At 37.8% G+C, this 14,236-nt stretch overlaps 1 protein-coding gene across 3 annotated transcripts in view; it reads right to left on the bottom strand.

Moving 5' to 3' along the window:
* The window catches only part of RABGAP1L (RAB GTPase activating protein 1 like), a 713,371-nt gene that overhangs the window by 189,519 nt on the left and 509,616 nt on the right, over positions 1-14,236 (bottom strand). For all 3 annotated transcript variants that reach the window (XR_005836374.1, XM_040636233.1, XM_008696595.2), the window contains one exon: positions 7,871-7,912. Coding sequence is in view for 2 of the 3 variants with exons in the window: in XM_040636233.1 (XP_040492167.1) it covers positions 7,871-7,912 (42 nt within the window). In the remaining variant the exon portion in view is untranslated. The remainder of the gene's footprint in view (positions 1-7,870; positions 7,913-14,236) is intronic.

Raw genomic sequence — 14,236 nt, 5'->3', positions numbered from 1 at the left:
AAGGAAGGAAGAGAAATTTATCCCGTAGGCCAAGGCCACAACCAGAGATCTAAGAGAAACAGATATAAGTAACATGCCTGATAGAGAATTCAAAACAACGATCATAAGGATATAGTCCCTGGGATTGAGAAAAGAGTGGAAGACATGAGAGACCCTTAACACAGAGATAAGGAATAACATAGCAGAGATAAAAGACACAATAAGCTAAATGAGAAACACGCTTGACGGAATGAACAGCAGGCTGAAAGAAGCAGACAAATGAATCAATAACCTAAAAGAGTAATGGAAAGTAATCAAGCTGAACAAAAAAGAGAGACAAGAATTAGGCAAAACGAGAATAAACTTAGAGAACTCCGTGACAACATCAAACGTAATAAAATTCATATTACAGAAGTCCCAGAACAAGAAGAGAGAAAAGGGGGCAGAAAATTTATTTGAAGAAATAATAGCTGAAAACTTCCTTAATCTGGGAAGGAAACAGACATCCAGATCCAGGAGGCACAGAGAACCCCCAACAAAATCTACAAAAGCCAACCCACACCAAACATTCTGAAATTAAATTTGCAATATATAGTGATAAAGAAAAACTTTTAAAAGCAGCAAGACAAAAGAAGTCATTAACTTACAAGGGAAAACCCATAAGGCTAGCTGTAGGTTTTTCAACAGGAACTCTGCAAGCCAGAAGGGAATGGCATGACATATGCAAACTGCTGAATGGGAAAAATGTGCAGCCAAGAATAGGCTATCCAGTAAGGCTAGGACTCAAAACAGAAGGAGAAATAAAGAGTTCCTAGGCAAACAAAAACTGAAGGAATCCATGACCACTAAATCAGCTCTACAAGCAATATTAAAAGGGACACTTTGAGTGGAAAGGAGAAATCTAAAGTGACAGTACAAAGGCAGGAAACACAAAAGCAGTAAAAATGAGTATTTCTGTAAAAAAGTCAGTCAACAAATTCACAAAAAAAGGATGTCAAAAGAAGGCCAGAGTAGCAACACTTACATCACCCAAACTAGATTTTATTTATTTTTTTTAAAAAGATTTTACTTATTTATTTGACACACAGAGAGAGGGAACACAAGCAGGGGGAGTGGGAGAGGAAGAAGCAGGCTTCCAGTGGAGGAGCCTGATGTGGGGCTCGATCCCAGGACTCTGGGATCACGCCCTGAGCCGAAGGCAGACGCTTAACAACTGAGCCACCCAGGCGCCCCAACCAAACTAGATTTTAAAACAAAGACTGTAACAAGAGACAAAGAAGGTTACTATATAATGATAAAGGTAACAATTCAACAAAAAGATGTAACAATTGTAAATATTTATGTACCCAAAACGGCAGCACCCAAATATATAAAACAGTTAATAACAAATAAAAGGAACTAGTGGATAATAATACAATAATAGAAGGGGCCTTTAACATCCCAGTTACATCAATGGACAAATCATCTCAACAGAAAATAAACAAGGAAACAATGACTTGGAATGACACACTGGACCAGATGGATTTAACATATATTCAGAACATTCCATACTGAAAGAGCAGAATAGACATTCTTTTCAGGTGCACATGGCACATTCTCTAGAAGAGATCACATATTAGGTCACAAAACAGGCCTCAACAAATACAAAAAGACTGAAGTCATACCATGCACCTTTTCTGAACACAATGTTATGAATCTAAAAGCCAACCAGAAGAAAAAACCTGGAAAGACCACAAACATATGAAGGTTAAATAACATGCTACTACTAAACAATGAATGGGTCAACCAGGAAATCAAAGAATAAATTTAAAAATACATGGAAACAAAATGAAAACAGTCCAAAACCTCTGGGATGCAGCAAAATTGGTCATAAGAGGGTAGTATATAGCCATATAGGCCTATCTCAAGAAGCAGGAAAAATCTCAAATAAACAATCTAACCTTACACCTTAAAGGAGCTAGAGAAAGAACAAACGAAGCCTAAAACCAGAAGGTAGGAAATAATAACATCGCAGAAATAAATGATATAGATACTAAAAAAACCAACAGAAAATACCAAATGAAATCAGGAGCTGGTTCTCTGAAAAAAATTAATAAAATTGATAAACCTCTAGCCAGACTTATCAAACAGAAAAGAGGAAGGATCCAAATAAATAAAATCACAAATGAGAGAGGAGAAATAACAACCAATACCACAGAAATATAAACAATTATAAGAGAATATTCTGAAAAACGATATGCCAAAAATTGGAAAACCTAGAAGAAATGGATCAATTCCTAGAAACACATACCTACAAACACTGAAACAGGAAGAAACAGAAAATTTGAACACCCCGATAACCAGCAAAGAAATTGAGTCAGTAATCAGAAAACTTCCAACAAGCAAAAGTCTAGGACCAGGTGGCTTTACAGGCAAATTTTATCAAACATTTAATGAAGAATTAATACCTATTCTTCTTAAACTATTCCAAAAAATAGAAAAGGAAGGAAAACTTCCAAATTCATTCTACGAGGCTAGCACTAACCTGATATCAAAACCAGATAAACACACCAGAAAAGAGAACCACAGGCCAATATCCCTGATGAATATATACAAAAATTTTCAACAAAATACTAGCAAACTGAAATCAACAATACATTTAAAAAAATCATTCACCACGATCAAGTGGATTTATTCCTGGGTTGCCAGGGGGGTTCAATATTCACAAACCAATCAACATGATACATCACACCAATAAGAGAAAAGATAAGATCTATATGATTATTTCAATAGATGCAGAGAAAACATTTGACAAAGTACAACATCCATTCATGATAAAAACCCCCAAGAAAGTAGTCATGAGCAGCTGAAGGAAGAGTAGACATCCATTTCTCTCAGCTCCACTGCTAACACCCAAATCTAAGCCGCCATTTTCTCTTACTTACCACACTTCAGACACAGACTTTCTTTCACTTTGTTAAGCATATAAAAATCTTCTTTAATGCCTTCATACTTGCTTCTTCTGCCTAGAAGCCTCATTCCCCAGATTTTGGCATGCTAGCTACTTCCTTTCATTCCAATTTCAGTTCAAATACCATCCCTTACAGCACTTTCATTGACAACTGAAAGAAGGGAGCTCCCTTCACTCTGCATCAACATAATTCTCCTTCATAAATCTCAGCATGTGCTAACATAACTACGTTTGTTTAAGTACTATCTTTCCTTCATCGGAACACAAGCTCCAAGAATGCAGGGTCTTTCCTTAGCAATGCTTTTTCTCCAGTGCCTAGAAGAGTGCCTAGCACTTGGTAGGTGTTCAATACTTATTACTGAAAGAGGTCACTGCAACAGTCCAGGTTAAAGGGTATGGTAGCCTAACTACCAAAGTGGGAGGATTCTAAAAATTCTTAAGAAGTAGAATCAACAGGAGTTGATGACTCAGTAGATGTTGGGGATGAAGAAAAGAAAAGCATTAAGGATAACTTCCAGGTTTCTTCTGTGAGTAGCTGGGTAGTGCCTTCACTGAGGTGAAGGTTACTGGAGGAGGCAAAGGTCTGGGCAGGTGTATCAGTTCAGCTTTGGCTTTTGGATTTGATGTGCCTCTGAAATGTCCAAGCAGACATGTAAGTCCATAGCCAAATATTTGGATCTGGGCTAAATATAAAGATGAGAGTGAACAGTTATAGAGGAAAGCAGGGGAATGAACAAGATCAGCAAAGAAGAAGCATCGAGTGAGTTCCCAGAGGCTGGAGCTCTGTGGAACTCCAAGTTAATGACTAGGAGAAAAAAGAAGTAAGCAAAAAAAAATGAGAAGATGAGAAGGAGATAAAAAATAAGACAGAAACCAAGACAGAACGTTTCAGAACAAGGGAAGTGTTATGTCTTTATGCTGTTTGGATAACTGTTGAGAAATCAAGTAAGATAAAAATGGAACCCACGTCCACTGATGTTGTTAGCGACTTCATTAAAAAAGCTTCAGTATGGGGCTCCTGGGTGGCTCAGTCAGTTAGGTGTCTGCCTCTTGATTTTGGCCCAGGTCATGATCTCAGGGTCATGAGACCGAGCCTCATGTTGGCTCTGCGCTGGGCGTGGAGCCTACTTAACATTTTCTCTCTCTCCCTCTGCTCTTCCCTGCCCACCTCAAAAAAAAAAAAAAAAAGCTTCAACAGAACAGTAAGGAACAAGACTATAGTGGAGAGGTTGAAAAGCCAAGATCATCAAAGATATGCTTCAGAACCTTTACATAATATAAAAGCCCATCCAAGCTAGGGATCATTCTTCTAAAATTTAGCCATGATTAAATGGCTTCCCCCCAAAAAACAAGTAGATGTTCCCAAATGAAAGAACACGGGACTTTTCAAAACTGAAGAGTTTTGTTTACAATGACACAAACTAGTATAATAATTTATTTTTTAAGCTGCTTTCTTTTACAACTTGTTTCCACTGTCCATAAAAGCACATATTTAGAAATTCTGCTTTTTCAAGAGTATGGAGAAAATGTACTCTCATATTACTAAGAGAAAGCAATTTTGCAATATGCATAAAAAATTCAAACGTGATTATAGTCTGACCCAGCAATTACATTCCTCAAAGTTTATCCAAATGACATCATTAAATAAATATGCAAAGATGGAAATTTAAGGATGTTTGTTTAACTGGAAAAGTCTGGAAACAAATGTCCATAAAAATTAAATACAAAATTGGTTAAGTAAAATTATGGTACACACAGTAAGATACTAATCAGTGATTTAAAAAGCTGATTGTATTTATACATACAATTATATGTAATAATTGTACCTGGGTGCATTTTCATACTTACAAATTTCCAGGCACCAATCATATATTAACTCATTAAACCCTAATAATCCCATGAGATAGGTGTTACTAATATCCCCATTTTAAAGATAGGGACATCGTAATTTATCTAAGATTACAGGATAAACTCTGGGAGTTGGGATTTGAACTCAAGTAGTCTGGCTCCAGCATCCATGCTTTTAACCAGTACATTAACCACTTGTAATGTCTGTAGTGATACGGAAGATAGTCATAACATATTATTAAATGAAAAAGAGTCTTGTTCATGAACATTTTTTGAAAGAAAATAAATATATGTTCATCCTCGTAAACTGTTCCTCTGGATTTATCTCTTCTCTCCCATCTTAATTATAATCCTCAAACTCATATTAAAAATATATATGTACATATACAGACACTTAACCGACTAAGCCACCCAGGTGCCCCCACCCCTATCATTTACTTTTAACCATTGTTTGAATGTAAAGAACCTATTCTGATCAAAAATTCTCTGGAAACATGAAGTGGCTAAGATTAAATCTGACTGGTCATCTCTAATCTATTATAATGTACTATATGCAGTGACTATTGAATATTTCACGTAACAAATGAACTAGATTGGGGGGAAACGAATGGTACTGCAAACATCCTGGATGATTTGATGATGCCACCTACTATAATGAACCATTCCTTTAGCTCAATGGTTTTCTAGCTCCTTGGCAGACTATTTCTAACCCCAAAGAAAGTAGCTCCCACTCAGAAATAGGTGTCTATAAATTATACTGAGCAACAGAGACCTTCACCTATATTTGTGCTGCCTAAAAATACAGTAAATCCAGCTTTGCCATTACTAAGCCAGAAGGCTTTGGGCAACCTGGGGCCTTGGCTCCCTCAATTATCAACTGCGGGAGAGAATCAAATAGTTTTCTCTGGTTAACAAAATTCACAATTGTCTTACAAGTGACACCTGGACATTTAATGTATGCTAATGGATAACTTATGCTGGCTTCAGAAGCACTCTGAACTATCCCCAAGTTTGTTATTTTTATGTAAACAAATATACATTCCTTTATATGGCTTATTAGATGAGAAGCTAAATGCTAGTTACTGTCACGTTTGGGATATTCTTTTTCCGGGTGGGGGCAATCAGATCAATTTGGTACACTTCAATTCAGCCTATATAAACTACCTCTAGTGGGGTCAGCTCCAGGATTCATACAAGGAAGAGACAGAAATATCCCACTAGTAGTGAGAAAGCCTCCTTTCAACGTCTCTAACTAGGCAAATTCTGCAAGATACCACGTGAGGATCTATGTATTTCTAGAGAAGATTCAAAAGTCTTTCTGCCCAGTGGCCAGAGAATGTCCTCTGCACAGACCATATCTGGGTTAACATGAATGAAAATAAATAAAAATAATGCAATCAAACCAAAAAAATCTGTCATTCAGGAAGATAATTTACCAGACGGATACAGTATCAGGCTGACACAGCGTACAGTTCCAATATCCAGACAGGAAATCCTGGGTTACCCCAAAGACAGACTCAGTGTGCGAGAGCACCAGTAAAGAAAAGTCACCAAAACAATGAGGAAGGGCATTGTGGGAAGGATCATATCCGAGGCTAAAAAACCAATTAGACAGGATAGGAAAAAGCATAACTTCATCAGAACTTTGTTGGAATTCCTCCTTACACTTACTTTATGACTATTGTTTTTAGTCTGAATTATGTAATGCTGTCACTACTTAGGCATTCTAAAAGTCTTATCCCAGCCCTATACCAAAAAGCATCTTAGAAAGTTTTTGGTTTTGATTTGTCCTAACGAAAAAAAAAATTGGAGGTAGAGGCCCATGACTCCACTAAAAGATACATGCATATATGTTTTTATTATTTTAATGAAACTATTTTAAATATCTTCCTAACTTCCAAAATAACTTTGGTATAAGAATTGTTCATATCTAAACTCCAAATGACTTAATGAACAATTTAAAGTACAATTTATGAACGTCACAAAACACAAATGTTTAACAGAATTAGAAGTGCTGCGTACCCCCTACTTCCTGATGTACATAGGACCCAAGTATGTCATGTCTTGGTTTTGGATCAGGGTATGTACATACAGAAACCCTCCCAAAATACCAAGCGGCACTCCGAAGACATCAAGTCATTATCTTTTGGGAATTTTGGAAGAATGATGGGGAATCCAGAAAGTGAGTTACCTTGTGAATACAACAGTAGTCACAATGATGATAGCCAACATCTATTAGGCAGTAAAAGTTTCTACACAGTATGTTAAGTATTATGTATGTATCATACTGAATTCTTACAATAATCCCATAAATTAGTTTCTATTATTATTTCAAAACTCAGGGTCTGGGCCTTTAGAGTAATTTGTCCAAAGTCATACACCAGAGCTGAAATTAGTACCAAATCTGTCTAAGTCGAGTGTCTGCAATTTTAACAACTATGTTTTACTGGAAAAGGGAGGGCCTGCTTTTTTTTTTTTTTTAAATAAATAAGGCTATTATCGCCTTCAGTAACAGAATGTCATCTCTGACTGAAGGACAAAAGCTGACTGACTGGGTTACTTCCACCAACTTCGCAGGAAACATCTTGCTATCACCACGCTGTTAAAGCTCCATTGATACGTTGATATAAAACTCAACAAGGTAATTATAATTGAATTCTAAAGTGTCTTGTAAATTTCTAGCTCTCAAAGAAGTGCAAATGGAAATGCAGCAGTTTCTTTTTTAGTCAGTATATTACAAAAGCTTTCTAATAATTCAATTCTATGTTTAGGTACCTCCGGGGATGTTACTGTGGTAAGAAGTATTTTAAGAAAAAGGCTGGTATCATTTTGACAGAAAACAGGTTTTAACTTTTTCTCTTACATCATCCAACTCGTATGAATGAAAACAACTTTGTATTACTGGAAGGAGTGCTATGATAGCAAAATTGACTGTAAGAAAAGTAAAGAAACAAACTCTAAAGACACAACAACAACAAAGGATGGGAGAAGAATCAGAGTTGCTCACAGAAGTCTTTTTCTGTGTTCAAGAATCTAGAATGAGTCAAAAGCTAATTTGAATATTTCCCAATTTAAAGATAAAAACAGACTTACCTTTAGGAGAGCCAAGGCTACATGAAAGATTATATTCAGACCCTGAAATAGAAAAAGAGTCCAAATCAATACTGCCACATCTATCATTATTTTATTAAGTACTTTCCCATACATTTTTAATAAAATCCTTAGTTGCTTTCACCTTCACATACAGTAATAATTAAACCGTGAGACTTTTTTTTGAAAGGTATTTTCCTTCTCTGAGTGACTTACTACAAATTTTTGGTGCTACTTAATTAATGTTCACATAAAATTGTTTTTACAATAAACTATTTTCCCTCAATCGTTCAATAAATTATTCAATCAACTAGTATTCCTTCAATTTCTGGAATATCTTCATGGGTCTAAGGCTTGTGAAAGTCAAGTACTTTTTATCAAGATGGGAGTGATGCAGAAGTCTAAAATTATTAATTGAAATTTCCAAGTCCAAGTATGTACATCGTGGTTAAATGGCCGGCAATAGACAAAACAAAACAAAACAGTGGTGCTGATAACTGGGACTATTGTATGAGGGGAGTTATAAACATCACACTGGATTTCCACTACTGTTCTTAGTATTTTAGTGTTTGCTTTCAAGTAGTATCTGTACAACTAGAGGTGTAATTAGGGGCTATCTGCTAGGCTTTCTTTTCCTTTTTTTCCCTCTGAAAACCAAAGCAGTATCTCCTTGGGAATAAACAAATTAAACAGCTTTTTGAGAAGATACACTGGAACTGAATTTTGAGCTCTGAGTTCAGCCCCGTGACTCTGAAGAGCTGTTGAGATGTTAAATTCAAAATATAGCAAATCTTAAGTGCTCAAGACGACAGAATCAGAAACAAAGTTGCCATGAAATATGCTGTTTCGTTGCCATGCAAGTCATCATACATGAGAAGAAAGATCTTTCAAGTATAAGTTGACATCTCCCATATGTCCAAGGTCTATACATGTGCCCTCTTCATCTCAGGCACAAATACAATCTATCTGCCTTTTGGATACGGAGCTGTACCAGGTGTATCATACAAAGAACTTCTAATAAACCATCTTTTTCCTGTCTCCAAAATCAGAAGTGAGGAATAAGACTAGGTACTCAGAGTGAATTCCTGTTATAATTTGCGATCTTTCATAATCAACTACCTAAAATATGATTTAATGGTAGAAGGGATGAATGATAAACACAAAATATTTCGTTGGAGGCTCAGAGTTTATTCAGTTAATTTTTTAAGAAACCAAAAGCAGCAGGAAGTATAACAAGGCCAGAAGACAAAACCAAATCAACACAGTTCATTACCACACCACACAATGAGTCTATACTGGTTTTGACCACAATTTACCAATTAGAAAAAAGAAGACTATTGTAGATCAAAACACTTGGGTTATAGTTAAGCAAAATTTTCTTTCCTTTTTTTTTTTTAAAATTTTATTTTTAAGTAATCTCTATACCCAATGTGGGTCTCGAATTTACAACCCTGAGACCAACAGTGGCAAGTTCCACTGACTGAGTCAGCCAGGTGCCCCCAAAATTTGCTTTCCTAATCTAAATTTGGGTCCTCAGCCAACAATGGAGTGAATTACTAGGGAACAACTCCTCACTCTTTCAAGCTACCATGAACTAAATCCTCTATTTGTTACTTTATTGTCCATCCACTCTTACATGATCCAAACTTTGACTAACTAAATTGAAATATATTTGTTGAAACACATTTTTTAAAGATTATTTATTTGTAAGAGAGAGAGAGCGGGGGTAGGGGCAGAGTGGGAGAGAGTCCTAAGCAGACTCCGCCCTCTGTGGAGCCCAAGGCAGGGCTTAATCCCATGACCCTGAGATCATGACCTAAGCTGAAACCAAGAATCAGGCGCTTAACCAACTGTGCCACCCAGGTACCCCTGCTGAAATACATTTTAAAAAGAAAAAGCTGTCATACATTCTCAAGATGCCTCCCCTTTCCAGGAATATGTAATCTGTAGCAATTTGTTGGGTACTGGGGGATAAACAAGCATTCCTAATAATACTCAAAGAGTAAAACATTTGGAGAACTATTAAGAATAAAAATAACAAGTGAATGTATTGTTACGGCTACTTATTATTTATGGTACAAGGTCTAATTCCAAGAGCGAGATAATAAATAAGAGCCAACATCCACTGAATATCTTCTAAGAGCAGAATTAACCACAATGAAAACATGCCCTTATTTAATCCCACAACCCTAAATTCCATTTCAATTCATTCAAATTAAGACTTAGTCAAAGTAGGGGCACCTGGGTGGTGCAGTCGTTAAGTGCCTGCCTTCGGCTCAGGGCGTTATCCGGGCATTCTGGGATCAAGCCCCACATCAGGCTGCTCTGCTGGGAGCCTGCTTCTTCCTCTCCCACTCCCCCTGCTTGTGTTCCCTCTCTCGCTGGCTGTCTCTCTCTGTGTCAAATAAATAAATAAAATCTTAAAAAAAAAAAAAAAGACTTAGTCAAAGTAAATTTCCCAAAGTCACACAGCTACTAAGTGGATTTTAAACTAAGCAGTGCAATTCCAGAAGTCATTCTCTTAACCTCCAAGTTAGAGAAGATAGCCCAATGAAGAAGTGAACGAATGAATAAATCCCTTAGTTGGGGTTTAATGAGCCCTCTAATTCCTAAAGGATTAAAGTGATTCCTTCCATTTAAAGTAAATTTTGAATGCAGAGCGTAGAAAGATAACAAATAGGTGACGTCTACCGGAACCAAATCTTACTCTTTGCCCCGTATCAAAAGCACTCACAAAATGCAGTGACTGCTTGCAGGGTGTGAGGCCATACAAACTCAGCATGCTGTGGCAGGAAAGGGTCACCACCTTCCTCCAGCGACAGCAGACTGAGATCAGTCTTGTGTGCATGAAGAAGTGGCTCCTTCACTGATCGGGAAGCTGTCATTTCAAAATTCAATCACAGCCTGGCAAAATCTTCACTTTGAAGAACACCTACAAGTAATTGCCCCAAATTAAGTAATTGCTCCAAAGTGCAGATCGTTGTGTTCCCGGGTAGGCCAACAATCGAGCACCCACAATCCCGCCTGAAGGAAGGCTGACAGCAGAGCACTGACTGAAACAAAGACACTGAACATTCGGCTCTGATGAGCAGGCAATTGTGGGATCAGAGGGGGCTGACAGATTGCGTGAGAAGCCGTCAGCAACCACGCTGACAGCACCGAGAGCGAACGCTGAAAAGGTAGCACCACACGGTGCCACGTGCACGTCAGCGCCTGGGTCCTTCGGGATCCAAACAAAAGGGAAGTAAAGAGTAGGTGGAAATGGAAATCCTAACAACAAGGCAGTGAGAAATGATCAAACCAGAAGTGGCCAAGGTAAATGCAGCAGGCCCACAGGCACAGCTAAAGCTAGAGGGGATGTGCGCTGCCCTTTCTGACCCGACCAACATGGCACCTACCATCCTAGGAAGGGGTAATGACTACATGAAATAGCATATAAAAAGCATATCAAAGGTATTGAGCACTTGCTAAGTATTTAATAAATGCTAGCATATATTATTAGGTTTGCATATTTATTGCTTATCATATCTGCTTATCATATTCTTTTTTTTGAGAGAGAGAGAGAGAGAGGAGGGGCAGAGTTTGGAAAGCAAGAGAGAGAATCTCAAGCAGGCTCAACGCCCAATGCAGAGCCTGAGGCAGGGTTCGATCTCACAACCCTGAGATCACAACCTGAGCCAAAATCAAAAGTCTGACCTTTGGGGCATCTGGGTGGCTCAGTCGGTTGAGTGGCTGGCTCTTGATTTCAGCTCGGGTCATGATCTCAGGGTCCTGGCATTGAGCCCCTTGTCGGGCTCTGCACTCAGCGTGGAATATGCTTGAGGATTCTCTCTCTTCCTCTCCCTCTGCCCATCCTCCCACTCATGCTCTCTTTTATCTCAAATAATTAAAAAAAAAAAAATAAAGTTAAAAAAATGGAAGAGAGTTGGATGCTTAACCAACTGAGTCACCAAGGCGCCCCTTTATATATATTTTTCACTTAATTCTCTCAATAATTTTAGAGATGAGGAAACTGAAGCCCAGAGACATCACTCTGTTAGTAAATGGTAAAGCTAAGTCTAGAACTTATGTCTATCAGACAAAAAACAACAACAACTCCATAGCTTTTTCGCTAATTCCATCTCTACTGCAGTGAACTTTTGGTTAGCTATCTGTGATGAATTAAGGATGGTCATAATTCTTTGATGTTTCTCCCATTAACAGGAAGGGTCTTTGTCCTCTCCTCTTGAATCTGGGCAGACTATGCTACTGCTTTGACCAATAGAATATGGTAGAAGTGAAGTTATGGCCACATTCTGGGACCAACCCTTAAGAGTACAAGCATCCATGGCCATCTCTTGGAGTGCTCCCTCTGGAAGGCCAGCCACCATCTAAGTACAGTTACACTTAGACCCCACGCTCTAAGAAGCCAAACAGAAAGGAATGACCTGCAGGACAAGATGCCATCCATAAGAAACTCAGGCCAGGATCACCCAGGTGCCAGATACGAGAATGAATAAGTCACCTTGAAAGTGAATCCTCCACTCTCAGGTGCCCCAGTTGTTACCATGTGGATCAGAGATAGACCACACAGCTGAATCCTTCTGAAATTCCCGACTTAGGAAATTGTGAATAAAATAAATGGCTGTTTTAATTTTTTAAAACCTTCCATTTTGAAATAATTTCAGATCTAGAAAAAATTTGCAAAAGCAGTGCCAAGAATTTCTGCATACCTTTTACTCGGCTTCATCAAACGTTATCTTACATAACCACAGCACAACTATCGAGACCAAAAAATAGTACTCGAATTTGGTCAAATGTCCCACTAATGTGCTTTTCTGGTCCAGGATCCAATCCTGGATCATATATTACATTACGCTGTCATGTCTCCTTTCATTGACAACAGATGGCAGATGAAAGTCTTTGTCTTTGATGAATTTGATACTTTTGAAGAATATAAGACAGTTATTTGGTAGACTGTCCCTCAATGTGATTTGTCTCATGTTTCCTTAGGATTAACTTTAGATTATGTATTCTTGGCACAAATAACACAGAATCAATGGTGTGTCAGGGCATCCTATCAGGACGCTACATAATATGTCTCCAAAATCATTGTTTTAAAGCCACTCAGGTTTGGTACAGCTTCTGACGCTCATCAGGTAATCAGAACAGAATCCCTTTGGGCTCCTCTTTGGGCAAAGAAAGTTTCTTACTTCTGTGATCTGAAAAATAATGCGTTTTTCCATGGAAAGAAGATAGTGACAGATAATTACTATGCAAATATGAAGAAATACCGGTTTCTCTTAAACACTGAAGCCTAATTGCAAGAATACTGTAACACATTAGCCAAAAGGCATTTTACTTTATTCTATTCTCATATTGTAAGCTCTTTAAAAAGTCCATCTTTTAGGTTAACTGATTAACGGGGTTTGAGAGAGTATCCAGCAAAATGATGTGGTATTTTAGGTTTGGGTTTTTGTTTCTGGATGCCCACTAGAGGTCAGGATTGCAGCACTGAAAACCAAGCAGAAGCTTAGAAGATTTCAGGGACTTTTACAACAGCCCTGCATATAAATTCATTTAAGGCCTAATTTTTAAAACCCTTACAGCTAAGTCGTCCCTTATGTCTACTACCCTTTTACTAATATATATAAAATATAACAAAACTTGCATGATTCCAACCTTCCCTTTGCCCCAGCTTTATTAATGTTTCCCATTTTTATTATAGATACATTTGTTAGTTTTCTCGTGAGTAGGAGTTCAAGACGTGAAGGGATAGATGTAAACATGAATGCATCTGTCTAGTTGTACGTTTTTTTTTTTTAAAGTCTTTGCTTGACTGACATTTGTTTTTATTAGTGAAGTACTAAATAAAGGTATATCTACAAAGTCTGGTTCCTTAATTATGAGTGACCCTGGGAAAAACACTTGATGGTTCGTGAAATCTGAATTAAATAAACCTTTTAGAAACAAAGGAGATAAAATAAGAGAACGAAGTCAAATTCCAGGTTTTGACAAATATTTATCAAATCTGTGTGCCAGGCATTCTGAAGGCTACCTAGTACATACGAACACTTGTATGTTCACGAAGATGGGTAGTCATTTCTCCACCAAGGGAATGCCACACTAGGATTGGAGATAAACATATAAATAGTAACACATTACCTCTGGCTAACAAAGGAGAGGTGTGACCTGGAAAGCACTTTATAGTTCCTATGAAGGTGCCTTATTGGTGATGAACACTGGCAATCACCCTTCTGTTCTCAATGCCTTATGTCATGATGAGCCTTGGATTATACTGTCTTCCAGCTACAGTCATCAGTCAACCACTGCGGGGATGTTTCTGATGCCCTTTCTTAAAGACAGAGACTTCCACCAATTCCCAACTAC

The sequence above is a fragment of the Ursus maritimus genome, unplaced genomic scaffold, assembly GCF_017311325.1.
Source record: "Ursus maritimus isolate PB19 unplaced genomic scaffold, ASM1731132v1 scaffold_2, whole genome shotgun sequence".
NCBI lineage: Eukaryota > Metazoa > Chordata > Mammalia > Carnivora > Ursidae > Ursus > Ursus maritimus.
The sequence above is the reverse complement of the archived record's forward strand: the minus strand, read 5'-3'. Positions and strand labels throughout refer to the sequence as shown.